General features: G+C 35.9%; 1 protein-coding gene across 1 annotated transcript in view; it reads right to left on the bottom strand.

The window, feature by feature from the left end:
• Positions 1-10,686: 10,686 nt before the first annotated feature.
• LOC135212728 (ras-related and estrogen-regulated growth inhibitor-like) overlaps positions 10,687-22,714 on the bottom strand; it is a 21,019-nt gene continuing 8,991 nt past the window's right edge. The window contains exons 3-6 of the mRNA XM_064246437.1: positions 15,321-15,454; positions 12,410-12,598; positions 11,528-11,712; positions 10,687-10,882 (exon numbers count right to left, since the gene is read on the bottom strand). Coding sequence (XP_064102507.1) covers positions 10,747-10,882; positions 11,528-11,712; positions 12,410-12,598; positions 15,321-15,454 — 644 coding nt within the window. The 3' untranslated portion in view covers positions 10,687-10,746. The remainder of the gene's footprint in view (positions 10,883-11,527; positions 11,713-12,409; positions 12,599-15,320; positions 15,455-22,714) is intronic.

Below are 22,714 nucleotides of genomic sequence, written 5' to 3'. Positions count from 1 at the left end.
GGAGTTAAACCCTGATCATTTATTTTCTTTAAAATTCCTCAGAAGAAAATGATGTTCAGTACTTAGTCTTCTTCTCTTATACAAAGATAGCGCACAACAACTCTGTATTTTTCCTAGTTGTTTGCCTTGTGTCCAACAATTTGAACCTGGCTTTCATTTTTAAAATATAATGATTCTGACTGAAACCTTCTTTGAACATCAGCTGCTTCAGTTCTCTCCTCTTTCCCCCTCCTTATACATATCTGTTTTCAACACCTAGTACCTAGTACAGTCTTCAATGATTTTCTTTATTTGTCATGTTTCCTCTCCTTCTAGTGTCGTCATGTGCATTTTTTTTTTCCAGCGCTGTCCATAAAACTGGTGGGGGGAGGGGGACGGTTTTTACGACATAATATGAAATGAGATTATTGACGTTTTGGAATAGAATGGAATATACGTAGAATTTAGGCCAATCGCCTATGAGGTAATTCAGTGCTGGAAGAGGGTTTTAAAAGCTGTAACAAGAGGAAAACCTTGCCGTTGTACTATATGAAATTGTTAGGAGTAAGACAAAGAAAAAAAATATGAAAGGACGTACAAATAGTAAAAGGAATGAAAGGGGTTGCAGCTATGGGGCGAAGGGGCATTGCAAAGAACTTTAAGTAATGCCAACAGTGCACCGCGTGAAGTGCACTGACGTCACTACCCCTTGGGTGGGGGGGGGGTGGTGTTAGTCGGCGTTTGAATTTGGGTAGTTCTCAGATCAAGGAGGTTAGATTCGCCTTGTCTCGATCTAACCTCCTTGTCTCAGATTCACCCTATGCTCAATACTTTGTCTTCTCTATCACAGGTAAATCTGACCAAATTCGAAGCATACATTGTTGTATTCAAAAGACAGCATATTAAAAAATCTTGCACATTAGTTTGACCTCTAGGTACCTTCGCTACAATTATATTAATAAATTTTCCATTCGTATAAATACTTATTCTTTCATGTTTTTCATTTCAAACAAGTGGGTGCCGTGGCTGAGTGAGTTCGAAATTATTGTCATTTAAAACCACATTTGACTTCAAATATATTCATTGAAAACCTAATTGTTTTCGTTAAAAAAAATTTTTTTTTTTACTTTCGCAGCTGAATCTCAGTTTCCGCCACTTTCGTGTCTTAATAATTTTAGAGAACTATCAGGCTCTAGCTGCCATTGTGCCAGGAGACAGTATAGAAAGCCACAGCGCAAACATTACCGTAAATGATAAGTATCAGGCAAAACTTAAACAAGGGATTAGCGTTAACTGAAAAATTTAAATGGCTAAATTGATCTGGCCATATCTAAGTGATCTTAAGGGCCCCATACACTGAACGATTGTATGAACGACTGTCTGAACGATTGTCGTTATCGACACACTATTCAGACAGTATGAACGATCTCCGCACCGATTTCAGTCTGCACAAAGATTTTATCTCGAGAAGACATGGCATCATTTCTAGAAGAAACGTGTGCGATAACATTATATCGGTAGACAAACACATACATTGAACGACCCGTGTATGACAGACAATAGTCGCAAGTCACCAACATGGTCATGACAGATTCCCGCTGAGATCGTTCAGACACGAAACTCCGCCCACTTTTGCATCCAGACATGCCTATACACAATGTTTTTGCGAACGATGCAGACAATCGATTAGTGTATGGGTCCCTTTACAGGTGTTTGACAAACAACAGATTCCTGAATTACACCTGCCACATCACAGACCCGTCCACTCAGATGTAAATGGGTACCCGTGTCTGCTTAGACCAAGGTCTTCGGGCTAGCAATTAACTTCATCCCGGAAAACTTTCCTTTGTCAAGCCCACTGCGGACGGGAGGAAAAGGGAAAGAAAGTAAACTTGTGACTTAACTCTTGAGGAATAAAGGAAGATGGAAGAGATTTCGAAAGACTATTCGAAGGAAAGAAGTGCTGCTACCACATTCAAACCTAGGCCTATTGCTTTTGAGGTTATAATTAAAATAAGTTTTATATTAGAACATTTTATTGTGTACGGATATGGATCGTTTTAAAAATAAAAACCACCCATCTCCACTGGAAAAAGGGTAGTATTGTATTATATTTCTCACACTGTTCTTCCTGTTGGTTCAGGTGCAATCAGTTATAAATAATAATTTATCGTTTTCTTTGTTTGGGTACTTCTACTGAGTATAAATTGCTTAACTTACACATTATGTCTGTGACGGTCAGTATGACTGAATAAAAATTGAATTTTTATAAACTAGGTTCTGGTCTAGAGCCGCAGTCCACCTGATCGGTCCAGTTGCAGTATTGCTTCTCTTCGTCGTAGTAGGTCCCAGGGGCGCAGTGGAACCTCCATGCAATCTGAGACGAGCATTCGCAATAGGTCGAGCAGTCAGTCGGATCAGCAAAGAACTGAGCTTTAGAAAAAACAGAAAAAATTTTTATAAACAAAAAGATCAACTGGTTGGACTACGATAAGTGTTCTGCTGAACGGGGCCACTTCAGTAAAGAACGCAAATTTTACAAAGACGAAAACTGAACTCTATAACAAGGGTTGGGATGCGCTCGAAGTCTGAAAAGTGGATCTACATGAAATGAAGCTTCTGTGATGAATGGGGATAATTCCCTCTCTGGCAGGCCCTTGTACGTTTTCAAAAAAAGTAGTTTCTTATATTTTATATTTGATTTTTAGTTTTTTTCTCGTCAGCTACCATAGCTCCTGCAGAATAGGAAAGTCTTTAGAAATGTCTAAAATTTGCTTTCTTCTTGTATGATCCTCACTTCAGGCCGTATTTTGTTGTAGAGTCTTGGTGCACAGTGTTCATATGCTCTCTCACCTGACTTGCAATTTGTTCTAGGTTCAAATAGCCTATATGCTTCTCTTGCATGTCTGATTACAATATTCATTTCAGGTTTAAAGAAGCTTAAGCAGTTTCTTAGATATGTTGGTCACCATGTTTTAGTGCTTTGAAGACTGTAAGAAGTATTTTGTATTCTATTCTTGCTTTTACTGGGAGCCAATGTAGCTCAATTAATGCTGGGGTTATTCTAAAGAACAAATAAAAGTGAACTCTTGTAAACAAGGCCTAACCTAGCTTAGAGTGTGCACATTATACTCATTATTCAGATCCTCAGATAACTTACGAACTGCTCCGTCAGGACCGCACTTAGCGGAGATATCCTCTTGACACATTTCGGGGGCAACAGTAGTCCCATCTGCGCCAAGGACCGCGAAGGATCCGATGACAAGGAGGAATCCTGCTACGTGCAAAAGACGTGCCTATGGTAACAATGAAAAAAGGAACTTTGTAGATACTGCTTGGTGTGATTGAAAGGGGTGGAACCATGGAACTGTTTATAGTTCCATGGGTAGAACGAACCAAATTAAGGTGAATTGAATTCATTAACTTTCAGATTGACTGATATATCGGGGCTAAGGCTTGATGGGAATTAGCGCAAGAGGTTCTCGAATAAATGTCTCCAGGTCCACCCAACCCCATTCCTTAACTCATAGAAATTCGTGAAAATAAGTTCTTTTGACAGACAGCCAAAGTTGAGCTCTATAGAGTACCTTAAGAGCAGTAACTGTTTTGTGCTTCTTCTTGTTATCTGACGGCCTATTAAATACGAAGGACTTAAGCTGGCAAGGATTTTCAATGCTTAGATCCATAAAACATATGGAAATACTTAATTCCACTCTCTCCGCCGTAAGCAATTCCTAACCAATCCTATTGTTAAGCATCTAGACAATACTGAATGTGCACCGTATACACACATTTTTCAATATATATATAGATATTATATATAGATACTAGATAGATAATATTATATATATATACATATTTATATATATATATGAGTTTGGTTATGAATCCAACCATACAACAAATTAAGATAATTAGAGAAATTGATCCGAAGGAACAACTGACTTACCATAGTACTATTCTCGGGTTGACTGTGGGACCTTCCACATCGGACCTAGTTTTATACGCAAAAGAGGGTGCCTTTTCAATCCTAAACCCCTCACCCCCATGGTGGAATGAATGCAGGTAACGACAGTTACATAATTGACTTCTAAACCACGCCTCTTCGTACAAGAGAGTGACCATTTTGGTGACACACAATCGACTCAGTCTAAAATAGGTCTACGAAGTGATATATTCTCTGGACCTATACATTTTATCATTACCTTCTGGGACAATCAAGTAAAAACCAATAACTATCCTATTGCTTTTGCAAGGTTTATCTATGACTCCGTCAGAATTATTACATAATAACAGCAGTTGTCCAATTCTCACAGACCCGGGACAAGGGGACGGTGTCTTTTCTATCTTATGTTCTGGAGGACCCAAATTGTGGGAAAGGGCGCTACTTTAAGGCTTTTCGTATACATCTACATTACGATGACGTTAATGTTATTCACATAAACTGCACCTGTATTCTTTCTTTTTTTACTCATAATAATAATAAATAAGTGATCCAGCTCTGTCCATAACTGGATTCCTTTAATGCGAATAACGAACAGTTACCTAAATTGTTTACATGACAGGGACTATGCGTTGAAGAAATTTGCAACAAAACCGTAACTAAACAGTCTAGTATAAGCCATTAAGGGTCACAAAGAGGCCCAAAAGCCGATATAGCAAGTGTTACAAACGCTCTTTCAACTGTCATCACACTCCATGGTGAAAATTTATATATACATATATATATATAATATTAAAATAGATATATATATATTATATATATATATGTGTATATATATATATATATAATTTTTTTTTTAAATACTTATATGAGTCTCCTTTAGATGTGGTGTGTCTGAACGGGCTACGCTTCAGATTTTTAGCAAGTAGTTTTGGAATGAGGCTGCAAGCCTCATGTCTTGTCCCCCAAATGTCTATGGCACTAAGAGTCAGTGATGCCTGGCATTTCTCAGAATCACCCTGACAACGTTGTCTAACTTGGGTGACTGGATTGTCGAAGAACATTTTTTTTCTCTCTTAGAGAAACTTTTAGACCTCAGTGGTGATTTTTTTTTTTTTTAGTTTCATCAATTTAAAAACTACAATCTGTGGGAACACTGAACAAACATTTAATAAATCCTCATTGTTTAAACTAAAATCTGTGGAAATGTCATAGCCATTAAAGAATTTCAGTGATTTTTAGTCTCGAAGATGAGCACATCAAAGAATTATCTAATATCGTTCTCGGAATTGTACAGAAACATTGCAGTAGAACAGCCTAAGAACAGTAAAGTGAGCAACAAAGTTCACATTATTTTTCTAGCGTTTATATAATTTCTAACCCACAAGAGACCTTCTCACGCTGTGCCGAACACGCCAACACAATTACAAAGATATCAAAGATAACATTACGTGGTTGAATCCCAGACATGCAGTTGATTACGTAAAGTAAAGCATTCGCCATCCTAGTAAGTCACACAAACCGTGTACTGTTGCCATTTTTGCGTAACGTAAGCATATATCTTGCGTATGAGTACATTTCTGTCTGTTGCTTTTCATTCTGTTTTTCACCAATGGTTATTCAATTTTATGGATGTTTATTTCTTCAGGTAAATTTACACAACTAAAATAAATTTCGCTTCTTCTTCCCAATCAACGCGTCGCCCAGCCTAAGCCTCTTTCTGGCAGAATACAAATTTCCAAAATAAATTTAATGTTAACTCCTTCAAAATAAATCGTATAACTTTGAAGATCAGCCTACCATTCTTCAAAGATAAACCCCCACTCTGTTAGGAACAAGGGATTTCCCTAGTTATGGGTCAAATCCGTCCTCAACACTGCCTTTGCCCTTAAGTTTACCCTTAGGTTATGTTAGGGTGTTAGGTTTCCGTCCCTATTACTTATGTGACGCGACAATGATCTTAATCACGATAATTGCATACCATTCACATATTCATATTCGGCAGGCATTATGAATAACTTCTAAATTATATATTTTTCCGTAGATATGGATGAAAGGCAATTTCATTATCTTTGGAGCATAGTATTCTCCAATACCGACACTAGTTCGCAGAAAAAAGATGGCATGCACATTGCGTACATTCGCACAGGTTCATAAATGTTAACGTGCACATTTTACAAATGACAGTGAATACAGGGACAAGAATAGGTTCCATTGGCTTAAAAACAAACAAAAATTACGACCCCTATACACTGATACTACTTATATTCATTTTAACTAATTAATTCACAAATAGTCCCCTTATCTATGGAAGAAAGAATTCCTTCCTGAAGGCTTATCTTCACAATGTACGAATTCGCTCGTCCGGTCTCTGGTGCCAAGTATAACGGTCGTTGCAATTGATAGTTGAGACAACTTATTTCATAGCACATGCGATGAAATATTTGTCTAGAACCGCCACTCGCAAATCAGTCACTCACATTTTAAATATTTGTCTCACCAACAAGATGACATAAGTTTACACCTTACGACAACAAATTCCTGACTACTGTTACAGGCACAGTAAGTCAGTAACATACACCTAAGAGTGACTTTGTAATGATTCTCTCGTTACACTGAAATATGAAACACTACACTCCAAATAAGATTTTCCACATTTCAAGTTTCACAGGTATTTGGTTTTCATATTCATGAAAAGATACTAACCGTCTTTTAGTTAATTTAGATTTGTGTTGTAAAATATAAATATACTCCTTATATTTTAAATTTCGTGCTGTTGTTAAGAAACTGAAATTGTTGGTGACATCCAAAAATTGTCTAGCTTACATTCTTAGTTGCGTGAATTCACTATATTGCTTAGTAAATTTCTTCTCTGGTGGATTATATATATATATATATATATATATATATAATATATATATATATATATTATATTGCTACTTTCAAAATGCATATTTCCCCTCTTTGAAATGTCATGTAGAATTGTGCAACACTTTTTTTCAGATTCCTAGATAGCTTAGAATAGGATGTTTTTAAAATGTGTGTTCAGATTTCGCATAACGTGATATCAAAAGGAATATATATTATAACGTAGAATGTATAAAGAGAGAGATTTTCTTTGTCCGTTCGAAACTGCGAGTGTTTTCCCTTTTATGTCAACACTGTAAGATTAGAGGGTCTGCGAGATCCGTTTGCTTTTCTATTCTGTCAACGTGTTTGATTGCGAGCTCAAATCTTCATTTGTGTTTTGGAGAATCTGTCATCTTATGTGATAAGCCTTCTGCTTCGAGCATTGAGTCGGGTACGTATCTGTTGAGCAGAATCGTCTTGTACGAGTATGTCTTTTGATCAAAGCCATGTGGGGATTGCACATTTTTTATGTGAAGTTGCGTCAGATTTCCGAAGCTTCTAGAAGAATGGTCTCAGAACGTTTTGTGTCATCTGCCCTGTCCAGTTTCCGTAAAGGAAGAAGATTTCAATATATCTTAGAACCTCGAGGCATTAACATTTCCCTCTCGCTCTCTCTCTCTCTCTCTCTCTCCCGTCGACATCCTTGAGATTATATTAACGTAACGTAAATTGGTCACTCGTAACTTAGAATTTCCTATTGATATTTCTTAGAGTTTATTTAGTATTAAATAGTGTTTTTGTGGAATCTGAACAAACATTGTTTCGTAACGGCGCCTGGTTTTTGTGAAAGTGTGAATCAAGCCTGCAGCAAAGAAAGAAAGAAATTGGTATACCAAGGTAAAGTGTTGTATATTTTTATTAGTTGCAACTAATAACTAATAATTGTTAGGAACAGTGATTAACTAATAACTAAAAGTTAATGGGAACAGTGGTTAACTAATAACGGATAGGAACTGTGGTTAACTAATAATTGATAGGAACAGTGGTTTGGTAAAAACTGTTGGTTACAGTGTTTTGAGTGAAAGATTTACATTTCTGTTTTGTGTTTGTTTCATTTTGTGCATTTTTTTTCATTTTCTTATTGAAGTGTGCCTTTTTATTTTATATATTCATTTGCATTCACAGTTTAGTTGACTTAGTTATTTTCATTGCTTAATCATTACACATTTAATTAAATTTAACACTTGTGAATTAATTTGCATTTACTTAGAATGTTCTGTTCATTTTGTTTTATTATTGTTTAGCACTTGTGAATTAATTTCAAATTTTCAATTATTGCCTAACACTTTTGAATTTCAATTGAATTAATTTTCTTGAATTTTGTAATAAATTAATTTTGATTTAATTTTACTTAATTTGATTCAAGAATTAATTAAACTTTACTTTGTTTTCAAGTAACAGTAATTTTCCCTGATATTGTGAATTTCACTTATAAATTTTGAGTTTAATAATAAATTTTTGTATTTAAATTTTTTATAAGTGTTTTTATTTTATACCAGTAATTTTATTGCATTTGATTATATTGATGACAGGTAGAAACAGAGTGGTAATTGATTTGCTTTCCTTCAATTTACTTGAAGTGACTTAGAAACAGGGAAGCACTTAGACTTCTGAAAGTCAGGGAAATACTTAGACTTTTAAAGTTGTTGATGAAGTGATGCCCTTTGATTAATTTAATTACTTACAAGATTACCTCACATCTGTTTTGATGAACTTAGTCTGATTTTCTGCAATACTGGTAAGTTGTTAAGGGATCACTGTTGCCTTTAGAGTATTCAGTCGTTTAATACGTGTTATGAGGGTTCAGGTGTCTGGCTTTTGGTGAGGTAATAATTGATGAATGGTAACCAGATATTTGGCACTTCGTTACAATATATATATATATATATAAATATATATTATATAGATATATATATATATATATGATATATATATATATATATATTAAAGGTTTAAAGGTCAAATGAAACAGAATAAACTACTAAATACCAAATTTATTACAAAAATACTTTTCCTTGACAACGACCCGACCCCAGGATGGAATCCACCATAGCACGATGAACACAAACACACAACGTAATGAGATGCACCGATGAATGATAATCGTCCTTTTAACCTAGAGGAAAGCACCTTCCGTTCTTAGGCCTATGATACCGAGTGTCCTTAATATTTACATGAAAATGATAACTATCACAGACAATTACAGTTCGTGAATGTTTAGTAATTCAAAGGCAACCTAAAAGAAAAAAAAAGTTTTAAGCAAACTGAACAGTGCTTGAATTAATGTAAGACAATATGGTTCTAACAAAGTCTGAACTTACGAGGAAACACTGCATGACATATATAACTAGATTGCAATGACGTCCCATTTTCAAAACAAGTTAGATACAATACTCGCTTCGAAAAGATGTTTAACCATAATGTGCTCTACACACAAAACTTGTCAAGTACTTTACAAAACTAACCACGACCAAAACACGATTGCAGGACAGTAAAAGCTATGTAACTGAGACACATAAAACCGTCATCTATTCGAACTACTTCATATTCAGTTAAGTTGCTCCTTATATGTAACAGAGGAGCATAAAACTCATGAAAATCATGGCATGATATTGAAAAAAAAATCGTTTTCCTACCAGTTAACAATGTTGAAGTGATATGTAAGAAAATGCTGGCATTACAAGACCGTGAATGTGTGAAAAAATACGTCTTAAACTATATGAATATGCAATCACATACACATTATTCCAATGACTTTTTGGTTATTAGATTATCAATTTCCAGTTCTATGTAGTCACCTATATAGGTTATACATACATTAAAGGATTATAAAAATAAAAGCCATTGCCGTGTGAAAATGACTAAATGAAAGCACATGACCTTGAAATGATAGACCATGAAAAACGAAAATAATGATGGAATGAAAAACATGATGTAAAATTCATTCGACATTTGATAATGAAAAAAGATAAATATTGATGTAATAAAAAAAATAGAAATGTGGATTCATTTGTAGCTTGTGAGAATATGAAGTAAATGATGATGAATGGGAGCAGTTTCGAATGCAAACTTACATTAAAAGCACAACCACTGTAAGAGATCAATAAAAAGGTACTATTTACACAGTTCAGGCTATTCAGTACAGAAGTTCGTTGGAACTTCACAGGACAGGTTGGAATAATATATTTTTTTTAATTTTTACACCTCTCGTATTCTGTTAGTCCCGAATGACGAATATATGCCAAAATCCAGTTCTTTTCCTAAATTCATTAAATGCTGTAAAGTTTTTTCGTTAAATCAATTAAATGATGTAAAGTTTTTGTTAACTATTAACTGCTGTAAAGTCCATGCGAAGTACTTTTATTGTTCTAAAGTTTTCCTTGATCCATTAAATGCTGTAAAGTTTTTTGACATCCATTAAATCCTGTAATTTTTTGATAATCCATTAAGTGCTGTAAAAATTTTCCAAATACATTAATTGCTGTATTTTCTTGTTAAATCTAACAGTTGCTATAAAGTTTTGCTACATATATAAAATGCTGTACATTCTTTCTACGTCCATTAAATGATGCAAAATTTTCACTGAATCTGATCATTGCTTAAAGATTTTACCAAATTTGTTAATTGCTGTAAAGTCTTTGCTTTATTGAATTTTTTCTAAATCCATTAATTGTTGTTTTTTCCTAATTCCATTTAGTTCTGTAGAATTTTTGTTAACTCCATTAATTGCTGTAAACACACCATGAGAGAGGTATTAATATAATTTTATATATATATATATATATATATATATATAGATATATATATATATCTATATATATATATATATATATATATATATATTATATATGGTGAATTTAAAAATGCGCAGTGAGGCTGTGTGGGTGAAATCACATGCGCATGCGCAGTAGTTATCATAGGCTCAGCGAAGGACGCTTCTTATCCTTCCTCCTGAGAGCTCGCTTTCCTGCCGGTTCTTGGACGATGACTGTGGGCTTGAGGGTGGGCGACGGTGGGTCAGATCCCCGGCCGATGAGGGAACCAATCATCCTAAATTATGCAAATAAGGTCATTAACGTATTATGCAAATAAGGTCATTCATTTTAAGCTATTTTCAAATGTCTGTATTGTACTTATACTAGAGAGTGTTGCTGCTTGAAGGTCATTGATTTTATATAATTTTTGTTTTTCAGTACATGAATTGAATCTGTGAATATTTGAATAGAAAAAAAAGAAACAGAAACAAAATCCCTAACTGAATATATTAAGCCTGACTTTAAAGTAAACATTGTTCGTCACTAAGTCAGTCACTTTATATTAAAGCATTTTTGTTATTAATAATAATAACAGATTCTTTTAATACGCATAATAACTGAGATTGTACATGCATGAGCACAATATAAATATTACAAGGTCTAAGAGAGAATAAATTAATAAATCAAGAAAAAATAAATAAATAGAAATAAAATAAAATTTATTTCTTTAAGACATTTTATATTTTAGAGCACACTTGCATTATCACTTTGTAATAATAATAATAATAATAATAATAATAATAATAATAATAATAATAATAATAATAATCTTTCACAAGGTTAAGTGACGCCCCGATAGCATCGCCCGCTGGGCGATCCATCACAGGCGCCATCAGAGCCACCTGGCGGGAGAAATACCAAGCTGACACATTATTTATACCTGGACACGGCGACGATGGATATCCTCCTTTGTCTCGGCAGCGGCCTCGTCAGCTGTAAGGAACGGGTCTCCCTCAGGAGGGCCTGGAAGGCTAGGGTGACTCCGACGTGGCTCTCGGCTGCGCTTACTTCGTAAAACTGGCATCCGTGTTGCAGGGAGAGGGCCTGGCCGTCTTCGACTGACACCTGTGCAGTGAGCGGACGGGTGATTTAGTCAACAATCTCGAGGTTTATTTATTTATTTATTTATTTATTTATTTATTTATTTATTTATTTATTTATTTATTTATTTATTTTTGCAAGAGTGGAATAAACGAATAACTTTGCAAGATCTTACACAAGTCGAAATGAGTTGCAGAGAGCGGAAAATATACCTGAATTTCTATCTTGCAGAGAGTTGAGTTGAATATAGATTTTAGGCCAAAGGCCAAGCACTGGGACCTATGAGGTCATTCAGCGCTGAACTGGAAATTGACAGTAAAAGGTTTGAGAGATGTAACAGGAAGAAAATCTCGCAGTTGCACTATGAATCAAGTGTTAGGAGAGGACAGGAAAGTAAGATGAAGAAAGAGAATATGAAGGCACGCTGCTAAGAACCTCAAGTAATGCCTACAGTGCACCGCATGAGGTGCACTACTCCCTTGCGGGGTATCCTGCAGAGAATATGCCATTTAGAAAGAAGAAGAAATATAGAAGAATAATATATGTAAACATTACAGAGAAGAAGCAGCGAAGAAAGAAAATAAAAAATGGGAGCAAAAGCCATATAAGAAGAATAACCACATCTTAAATCATGTAAACATTTAAAACGAAAGTTGACGAAGAAATGAAACACAAAAGATTCAAGTCAGAGAGCTTGTTTGTTATTCCTCTTTCCATTTACCTGTCTGCCGGGGTCAAGGTCTCTCTTGTTGGCCAGGAGAATGACGGGCACATAAAGCGGAGCCTTTAACCTCTGAAGGGTATCTAGTATGGCGGCGGCTTCCTGAAACGACGACACGTCGTCCACGGAGTAAACGACGACGAAGCCCTCCCCCCAGCGGGTGTGAGACGCCGAAACTCCTTCGTTCTCCTGAAGGAGGAAACGCAGAGGTTTGTTAAAGAAGTCAAACATGATCTGCAAGTTTTTACGAACTAACACGTGATATTAAGGAGAGTTTTTTTTTAAAGGGATAGCACGTGATGTTAAGGAGAGTTTTTTAAAGGGGTAACACGTGATGTGAATGAGAGTTTTTTAAAGGGGTAACACGTGATATTAAAGAGAGTTTTTAAAGGGGTAACACGTGATATCAGGAGAGTTTTTTAAAGGGGTAACACGTGATATCAAGGAGTTTTTTTTTAAAGGGGTAGCACTTGATATTAAGGAGAGTTTTTTTAAAGGGGTAACACGTGATATTAACGAGAGTTTTTTAAAGGGGTAACACGTGATGTTAAGGAGAGTTTTTTTAAAGGGGTAACACGTGATGTTAAGGAGTGTTTTTTTAAAGGGGTAACACGTGATGTTAAGGAGAGTTTTTTTAAAGGGGTAACACGTGATGTTAAGGAGAGTTTTTTAAAGGGGTAATGTGTGATATTAATAATTTTACAAAGAAGTAACAAGTGATATCAAGGAGAGTTTTCAATGGGCAAGAAGATTTTTTTAAAGGGATAATGTGTGATAATAAGGAGAATTTTTTAAAGAGGTAGTACGTGATAAACGAGAATCTTTTAAAGGATCAACACGTGATTTATTGAGTAAACTTTTTAAAAGGGGCAATATGTGATATTGAAGAGAATTTTTTAAAGAGGTAACACGTGATATTAAAGGAGAAGTTTTTTCTTCTATAAGAAGTAACACGTGATAGCAAGGACAATATTTTAAAGGGGTAACACGTGATATCAAGGAGAGTTTTTTTTTTAAAGGGGTAACACGTGACAGTAAGAGTTTTTTTTTTTTTTAAAGTGGTAGCAAGTGATATTAAGGAGAATTTTTTTAAAGGGGTAACACATATTATGGAGAATTTTTTAAAAGGGATAACACAATATTAATGAGTTTTTTTAAAGGGTAACATTATTTACTTCAGAGAAATAACATGAATAATATTAATTTTTCTTTATACAAGTAACAGCGTATATGCATTTTATTTAGAAGTAACACATGATGATACAGGAAATTCAATTTTTTTTAGAGAGAGAGAGAGAGAGAGAGAGAGAGAGAGAGAGAGAGAGGTGGAGTGGGGTAATGCATAATAAACAGGTTTTAAAGTTGACAAGTGACATACAGATTTTCGAAGAGGTAATAAATTTATTATACCTGGAAAATTTTATTTGAAAGACGTAACAAGTGATATTTGTCTTCAGGAAGCACTACTTGCCAAGGCATAATTTTAAAATGAAGAAACATTTGGAATACGGGAAATATAATATATTATACTTAGGAAATATCAATTTATTTAGTAAATTCTGATTTATATATTAGGAAACATTTTGACATGTATGAAATATATGGTAAGATAAGCAACATATACGATTCACTAAAGGGGTAAAAAAAAAAAACGTGATACTAAGCAAAAACATTTTTCCACAAATCAACACGTCATATCCAAGAACTGAACTTGAACATAATTTTATCAAATACGTAGGTATTTATGAACAAATGTGATTTATAGATATATTATTACACTAATTACACTGGAACATAATGTCCAGGGAAACAACGCTTACTCACTCGTATCGCAAACAGTGTTTTCACTGAATGCAGGTACTAACAAAACCTCTCGGAAGAATTCGTAATTACAACGAATATATATTTACTGTAGTGAAAACACATAGCAAATAATACAAATGTTTATTCGGAATAAAGTACCATTTGTTAGATGATCGCTGTTACAAAAAATTTTTGTGACAATCGTTAAGAATTGCGCAATAAGTCTAGGTTTCATCGGATCATCTACTTCACATTACAGATGTCCATATAGCCTGTTAATAGATGTTCATATGTACAGTCTAATGCTCATATATAGCTAATCTGACGCCCACAAATGAAATGTCCATGCCCAAAGCGACATGAGACAAACGTCCTCGTCTTCAACGCATAATAAATCTTACACCGAAGCCGAGAGCCAGATATAAAGTTTTTAGGTTCAAAACATACGTCAATTGACATTGTTCTACATCACAAGAACGCTTATCAAGAGGCATCTGTAATAATATCTGTATTTCTCGATAGGTATCGCAATACTTACCTCCCAAAGTACGCCAATAATAATAATAATAATAATAATAATAATAATAATAATAATAATAATAATAATAATAATAATAATAAGATAATAATAATAATAATAATAATAATAATAAATAATTAATAATAATAAATAATATTCATTAATATATAATAATAATAATAAAGGCCACAGTAATAGTACGCTTAAAACAATAACTGTACCCTTCAGCTAGCAAAAGAAATCTCCGAAAAGATGACATCGGAACATTTGTGTTTCACAACATGCAACGCTTGGTCTTAGGAAATCCCTGAATTATGTAAGGTAATTTTGACAAAGGCTACTCGTTTGAGAAGCGAGCTGGCGCCTGTCCCAGTGACCAGTATTTCCTAGTACTCGCACGTCAGTGATGTCCAATATACAGGGTCAAAAGCATCACTTGTTTAACATAATTGTCAAAAGCATCACTTATATAACATAGCTGTCAAAAGCATCACTTGTATAATATAATATAATATAATAGTTAACACATGTCTCCACACACACACACACACACGCGCATAAAGGTACTGATAAACATTCACAACTTACTTCTCTTAAAGAAACGTCCAGTATTTCCACTTCAGATGTGACATCATCAAGGCAAACCGTGTGGCGATACAGAAGATCAATTGCTCGACGGTACTCGCTGATGTACCGCCTTGTCAGGTACCTCACTGTGAGGGCTGTGGAAAGAGGAAATGTGTTATCGTAGACGGCGTAGAGTAACAAATGACTAACAAGCAAACCTAGACTCATGCACGATTCACTAGGTGAAACCTAGGCTGACTGACAAGATTAGAAAATGGATAACGTTTAAGGGAAGTAGCGAAATAATACTTATACATTACACCAATCTAAATATATACAGGAACTGAAAAGGTAAACAACTTCCACACTTTCCGTTAACGCAAATGTTGGCTGTACATGTAAGAAAGATAACCCCTTTCCAACCCCTTCCCAGGAATCGTGTCACCCAGCAACCTTCAATAAATTTACTCCGAGCAAACCATTTCTTACAAACAAGGAAGTATGCGCAATCAACATAGCATGAATCACAAAGTAGAGTGGGTGCGTTTCTGAATCAACAGAATTATGAATAATGACGAAGCATTTGTTGCTTGAGAAATAATTTTACTTAACATTGAACATCCTCTTCAGTTTTAGTGAACAAACAGAGCCGGAACTTGTCATGTGAATTCATAAAGTTAAGTATATTTTAGTTTAACCAGAATTTAATGCTGCCTGTGTCATAACGCTAAACAGATTAAAGTTCTGAGCATATTTTCTTAGTGAACTTTCATTACAATTTATTAGTTATTTATGAGGGTGCGTGGGCCCGGAAGTCCAGGAACACGCTAAAAGAAAGGCATTTCTCGGCACAACGGTGAATTTTAATATTCCACGAATGTCTCGGAATGGACATCATGACAAACGCCTTACACACCAGAACTAACCCACTGATCCACCTCCCCCGATGATCCTCCTTAGCTAAACTCAGGAACATATTAACACCTGTTGTGCGTTTTCTTGATTATGAGGAAACTGCAAATCAAGGTGAGCTTGGTGGAACGTTGCCAGCTCGCAGGCTAACTAAAGATGACTCGCCACTTTTACTGCGCTTGACCCTCTTCATCTGAGTAGCAGATAACAACGATATTATGTCTTGACGGTTACTTGGTAATAGTTCTATGTTTATACTTAGAACGTAGAAAAGATTATCTGTTTCTCTTACTCTTTTACTCTAACTTGTCACTCGGAAGGTGAGGGTAGCGGACTTTGAAAAAGTCAGCTAACGGATTTTTTCCTGCTGTTGATATTTGTACGTACTTTTGTGGTTAGTTTGAAGGGAAGCTTGTACGCTCTCTCTCTCTCTCTCTCTCTCTCTCTCTCTCTCTCTCTCTCTCTCTCTCTCTCTCTCTCTCTCTCATTAAACAAGACTACCCTATTCGCTGATATGAAATGCAGCTGGGAAGAACAGGTTAACAAATACGTTGAAATGTTGAAAATGTGTAAACAATCTCTCGATAAAGACATAGAAAATGTGTTAGCATATTTCCTTAATAGGCACATACACATCAAGCAGAAGCATCCCGTAAGGGGGAAGTGCCAGGTGCACTGTAGGCATTACTAAAGGTTCTTTGCAGCGTCTCTTCGGCCCCTAGCTGCAACCCCTTTCATTCCATTTACTGTACCTCCATTCATATTGTTTTTCTCCCATCTTCCTATCCTCCCACTCCAAACACTTCTTTCATAGCGCAATTTCAAGGTTTTCCTCCTATTACACCTTTCAAACCTACCTACTCTCAATTTCCTCTCCAGCGCTGAATGGCCTCACAGGTCCCAGTGCTTGGCCTTTGGCCTACTTTCTATATTCCATTCCATTCCACTAAGCAGTACCATGGAAGCACGTATAACATTAAATTTATTAATACACGTAGTTAGGAAGTTCGGTGTTTGGCGTTGTCCATTAGCTTATACCTGTCACACCAAATAACAATAATGGACTGCTTTAATATAAGTAAAATTTAATTTACATAAAATTCCTTTCTTGTCATATATTTACGAGGCATTTTTAATGAAATCCAACTCAGTTTATTTCTAACGCAAATTGTAAGCCTAACGCCGAACTTGAGCCTTGTTTTATAGCCTGTACTGGCTGGAAGCTTAAGTTTTCAAGATAAAATATGATGAAAAATTACTATACAATTCAATTAATCCTTAAATGTTAGGCCAACTAGTCTACTACTTGTTCAGGGAACCTTCCCAAACTATTTTCAAGGAAAGGAAATAAAAAGTCCTTAACTGAATATATATGAAAGTTAACTTCTTTATCCGTAGCTTATTGTTTCCATTACTCTTCAGCTTTATTACTGCAAAGTTCCATCACACAAATATACACTCTGCGAAAAATCGTGGGATATAAGAAATGCGTAAATATAACCGACTCCAGCCATGGATAAGTTTCCTGATAAAAATAATTGTATATGAAATTTGAAGGAAAAATTAGTCTAGCATTGGCTCTTTCAAGAATCTGACAGTCCTGGGAACGCTAGAACTGGTTGATTAATTAGTTATTAATTTCTGCATAGTGAATTAAAGCCTAAATCAACACTGAAACCTCATGGAAAAGGAAATGTAAAAAGACTAAAAGGTTTGTACAGAATAAAACTACACCAACATTGGCCAGCTTTCCTAGAAAACTCTGACAGAAGACTGTCGCGTCAGCTTTCCAGATAGACACCGTTTGTACGAAATGTTTACACTGGAAGCACACACTTCCTATTTCGGACCTACCTACCCTCTCTCTCTCTCTCTCTCTCTCTCTCTCTCTCTCTCTCTCTCTCTCTCTCTCTCTCCTCGTTTCACATCGCCGCATGCTCAGCTCACAAACTAATTTTGTGAAATAGATACGCACTCATAAGTCGATTGTTGTAAGTAGCAGCTAAGGTGGAGAGAGAGAGGGAGAGAGAGAGAGGTAATCTAAAGATGTTTGTAAGACACTTTTTCTTTTTCACGGAAAGTTCGTATTGGTTTTCCAGAAACTTCTGCTGAGGAATTCTCTCTCTCTCTCTCTCTCTCTCTCTCTCTCTCTCTCTCTCTCTCTCATTATACGCATGTTTATTTTTAGTACCCCTTCTTACTCCCATTCAGTTTTGTCTAATCTTTCATTTATCTTCATTATTTTTCTCTGCCTTTCTTTTTAATTCCTTAATCGTTCATAACATGACGTCACTATTTTAATAATCGACTATTATTGCTTAATTGTTATTTTCAAGTCAAGTCCTGTATGCCATTCCAGTATTCTAAGTCCCTTTATCTTTTACTACTTAAACCACTTTTACTTTTTAGCAAAGAGAGAGAGAGAGAGAGAGAGATTCCAGGGCTGCAGCTTTGATGACTAACAAACTTGTACCAAAAGTTAGTGGAAGGCGGGACGTTGCGAAAGCAAGAGTATCAATAAAAGGTTGAACATTTTCCTTATGTTGGTCTTAACTTTGCCACTCCCATCTCTCTCTCTCTCTCTCTCTCTCTCTCTCTCTCTCTCTCTCTCTCTCTCTCTCTCGGAAGATTGACGTAGAATTTGTTTAATCAACGAAAATGGAAAGTTGACAGCTAACGCCGTACAAACAGAGAACACTTACTCAATTTGGGCTACGGTCAAGAGCGCGAGTTTGCGAAAGTTACACAATTGGAAGATTTACCGATTGAAACTTTCGAAAGTAAAATGTTTGTTTTGCTACCGTTGTGCCGTTACTAGGACTACTGCTTACAAGATAATAATAAGGAAAAAGGACCAACTTCATACAAATAAAGATATATGTAAAAGGATGAACATGCATAAAACTCCAATAGGACTAGCGGCTTCAAATACCACTGTACATTATCATTATCAGAGACAGAACCACACCAACTCCTCTTTACCAGACCTACTTACTTAATTCTCGATTATTTACACAACACCTGGTGACGTACATTAGACTACTCGGCTGTTATCTTAATCTTATCATCTTACATAAGTCAGTTCATTCGAGTTTGATTATGAAAGTCCATCCAAGTCATCCTCGGTCTTACACGGCATTTTTCTTTTGTTCCCTCACATCTTGATTCTCCCAGACATTCGAGTCCCTTCACGGTCCAGTGATCTAGCGCATACGCATACTCATTTATTGCATATCCTCTCTCTCTCTCTCTCTCTCTCTCTCTCTCTCTCTCTCTCTCTCTCTCTCTCTCTATATATATATATATATATATATATATATATTATTATATATATATATATATAATATATTATATACAAACACATATATCTTTTACTTTTGAAATAATAAATATGGTATTTGAACATTTCTTTCATGATTTTGTCAGTGTGTTTTTGCATGTACTATGCATCCATGTATTATGAAGAAATACAATGCATTTAATGTGAAGATAGGAAGTGTATAAACAACAGATAGTACCAATCATCAAAATATCTTCTGTGTAAACTCTGTATCCCCCCTTCCAACCCACTACCATTCCCAGCTAACAGCCTTTATTCCACCTCTCCTTACTACATCCTCCATCAACGGCAGTAGAAAGCCTTGAAATTCTTGATGGATCAGGATGTATAGGGGGCCAAGAGAGGGAGGGAGGGAGTGAGGGCCTACCCAACATCATTGTTTAACCTGACGGAAATCCGTAGGAACCTCCTGAGTCACCATATGGTCTAGGGTCCCTTCAAATAAGGCAAAGTTAGGACTTGGACGAATAGCAGAAGGGTATGTTCAGGGATACAATTAAATTCTCGTAGATACACGAACCTGATATGGGATGTGGATATAAATTGAAACATTAGATAAAAAGACTAGCTTAAAGAGTGTCTATTGTGTTCAGCGAAACGCAAAGGAGAAAAATAGGTCCCGGTACTAAGTATAGTCATGTAAGGCCAAGATTCAGTGGAAGCAGATAAAAACAACGAACACAAAAAAGATAAGTGCGAAAAAATGCTATAATTTCGAGAAACCGCGTGTTAAATGTAGGCCTATCGGATATGGCTCCAGAGGAACTGGAATTCAGCAGTGGCAAAAATCCACAGAAAAAAATAGGCCTATCGCTAGTTATGGCTACAGAGGAGCAGGAATTCATTTATACCGAGAGAGAGAGAGAGAGAGAGAGAGAGAGAGAGAGAGAGAGAGAGAGAGAGAGCACAACAGGTGAAAGTACTAGAAATGCTCTGTTCCGAAAACTTCCTTGCAAAACCCTCGGTGGTTCCCCAAGGGAAATGATCTTTGCATGGTTGACCAGTTTCTTATTTCATACAAAAGAGAAACGAAGCCTTTCTATCCATTCATGATGAGAGAGAGAGAGAGAGAGAGAGAGAGAGAGAGAGAGAGAGAGAGAGAGAGTCCCTTTTTAAAGTTATCTTTTTCTAATTTCAAACAAACCTGATACATATATAAAACCACGGCTTTTTGCAACATCAAGGCATGTATACGGTATAGGCTATGTACTGTATGTAAAGAACACATGAATTATGGAGACAAATAACCATCTTAATTGTTTATGTGAAACGGACACGAACTATAAGTAAAACAATAGCTTTACTTTCACTTGTTCGAAATGGGTCATATCAGCTTCCTTTGAGCACATGAAAACTTTAATCTGCTTGCAAGATTCACTAACACACACGTACCATGGCTTTCATCATAAAATGATTAATGCTGGAACTCAAACAATTCTTCGTAAAAATTCACAAATGAAATAAATAACTAAATAAACATATCATCGGATAAAAAGACACTGGATAGCTCAAGTTACAGACCTTCAACATATCTTTTAAAAACTACTAAAGAAAGTATGTTGTGAAAATCATACTGACAGATATTCAGAGAGAGAGAGAGAGAGAGAGAGAGAGAGAGACGAGGAGGGAGAGAGAGAGGAGAGGAAGTAAAAAGGTGAAGAAGAGGAGAGAGAAAAGAGGAGAGAGAGAGAGAGTTATATCATTCAACAAGCATTTTCACCAAATGAATGTCAATTTATCTTTCAATAAGTCGGCTTTATCGACCGCGCCCCGCCGAGCGCCAATCCAACTCTCAGCTTGATTAGCCTGGAGTCGGCACAACTCATCCGATATCCATCGCGTGGCTTAGTCATTCACGACGATCTTAAATTCATCGTTGCCCAAATAAGGGATGACGTTGATGCTAATTCTAGATGTGGGCACGTTGGTTTTTAAGTGTGGGCGCGATGTGGGTGGAGAGGGAGATAATGGTGTTGGTTCTGCACCATAAAAGGCAGACATGACTCACAGTCCGAATCTATTGAAAGAGACCGTAGTGTCCCTTCGCCCGACGGCCAAAGGGTGTTTACGCTTCCAAAGTCGCGGATTCAAAGATTGTATTTATTACATGCCGCTCTGGAGAGAAGAGTTCGCGTTGGCATAAGGCCAGCTTAATCTAAATATATAGGTCTAAGAGGAGCTAATTAATTTTGTATAAAGTATCTGGGCGAAATGTCAGCAGATTATTTTGTTGTGATAGTGTGGATGTTTTCCAGATATTCTACTTATTTCTAAATCTCACTAGTACTTATTCATTTACCATTTATCTAGCACCATTTTTTTTATTGCAAAAGGTGTTTTATTTTAAATTAAACCATATTAAATGTCTCTAAAAAAAATTCAGTCTCACTCTTGGCCTAGAGCCCAACCAATGTCCTAGGCCTAGACAGTTAAGATGGTATATCAATTTTGATCTCTGATAATAATAAATAATAATACTATCAGAAAAAACCTCATGATCAGTTGTTGCTGAAATCGTTTGCTTTTGCACCAGCTCTCATGGTTAGTCAGCCAGCACTCGAAAAGAAAATAACAATAAATAAACAAAAAGCAGTAGTACTACTTGTCTGCTTCGACAAACACGCGGTGTCACTGAGAGCCCATATAGAGACGTCGAGAACAATTATCCAAATACTTGCAAATGATCTTCGCGGTACTCAAACACGAGCGGTGGATATTTCCTCCTGTTTTAAAAAGGAATCACTGGCTCTTCGTTGCATTGATTGTAAGTTAACAATAGGCGATCATTATTACTGAAGGTCAGTGTGTGTGTACATCGGTGTGTTAACACACACACACACCAGATTCAGACTTCACCGTGCAGCTCGAAAAAAGTCAGTATGAAGTCTTTGTTTTCACAAAAATATGAAAATGAAAACGAAAACTTAAAAGTTTTAAAAAATAATGAGATTATTGGATGTCAACCAACGTAAATAAGCGTGTTCTTATCGAACCACTGCCTTTATGATTAGGCCTATTTCACATTTCTTCACATACTTCTGACTTTTTCTCGTCTTTTGCAGCCGATAACCTGAGCTAAATTAATGGCTATTAAAGAAGGGTGTTGCCTCATTAACTTTCCAGAGTTAGTGGCAGTTAACTAAAGGCGTTGTTCCATTAGCAT

Source organism: Macrobrachium nipponense, chromosome 19, assembly GCF_015104395.2.
Source record: "Macrobrachium nipponense isolate FS-2020 chromosome 19, ASM1510439v2, whole genome shotgun sequence".
NCBI lineage: Eukaryota > Metazoa > Arthropoda > Malacostraca > Decapoda > Palaemonidae > Macrobrachium > Macrobrachium nipponense.
Note: the sequence above shows the minus strand (reverse complement) of the source record. Positions and strands in the feature narration are given on the sequence as shown.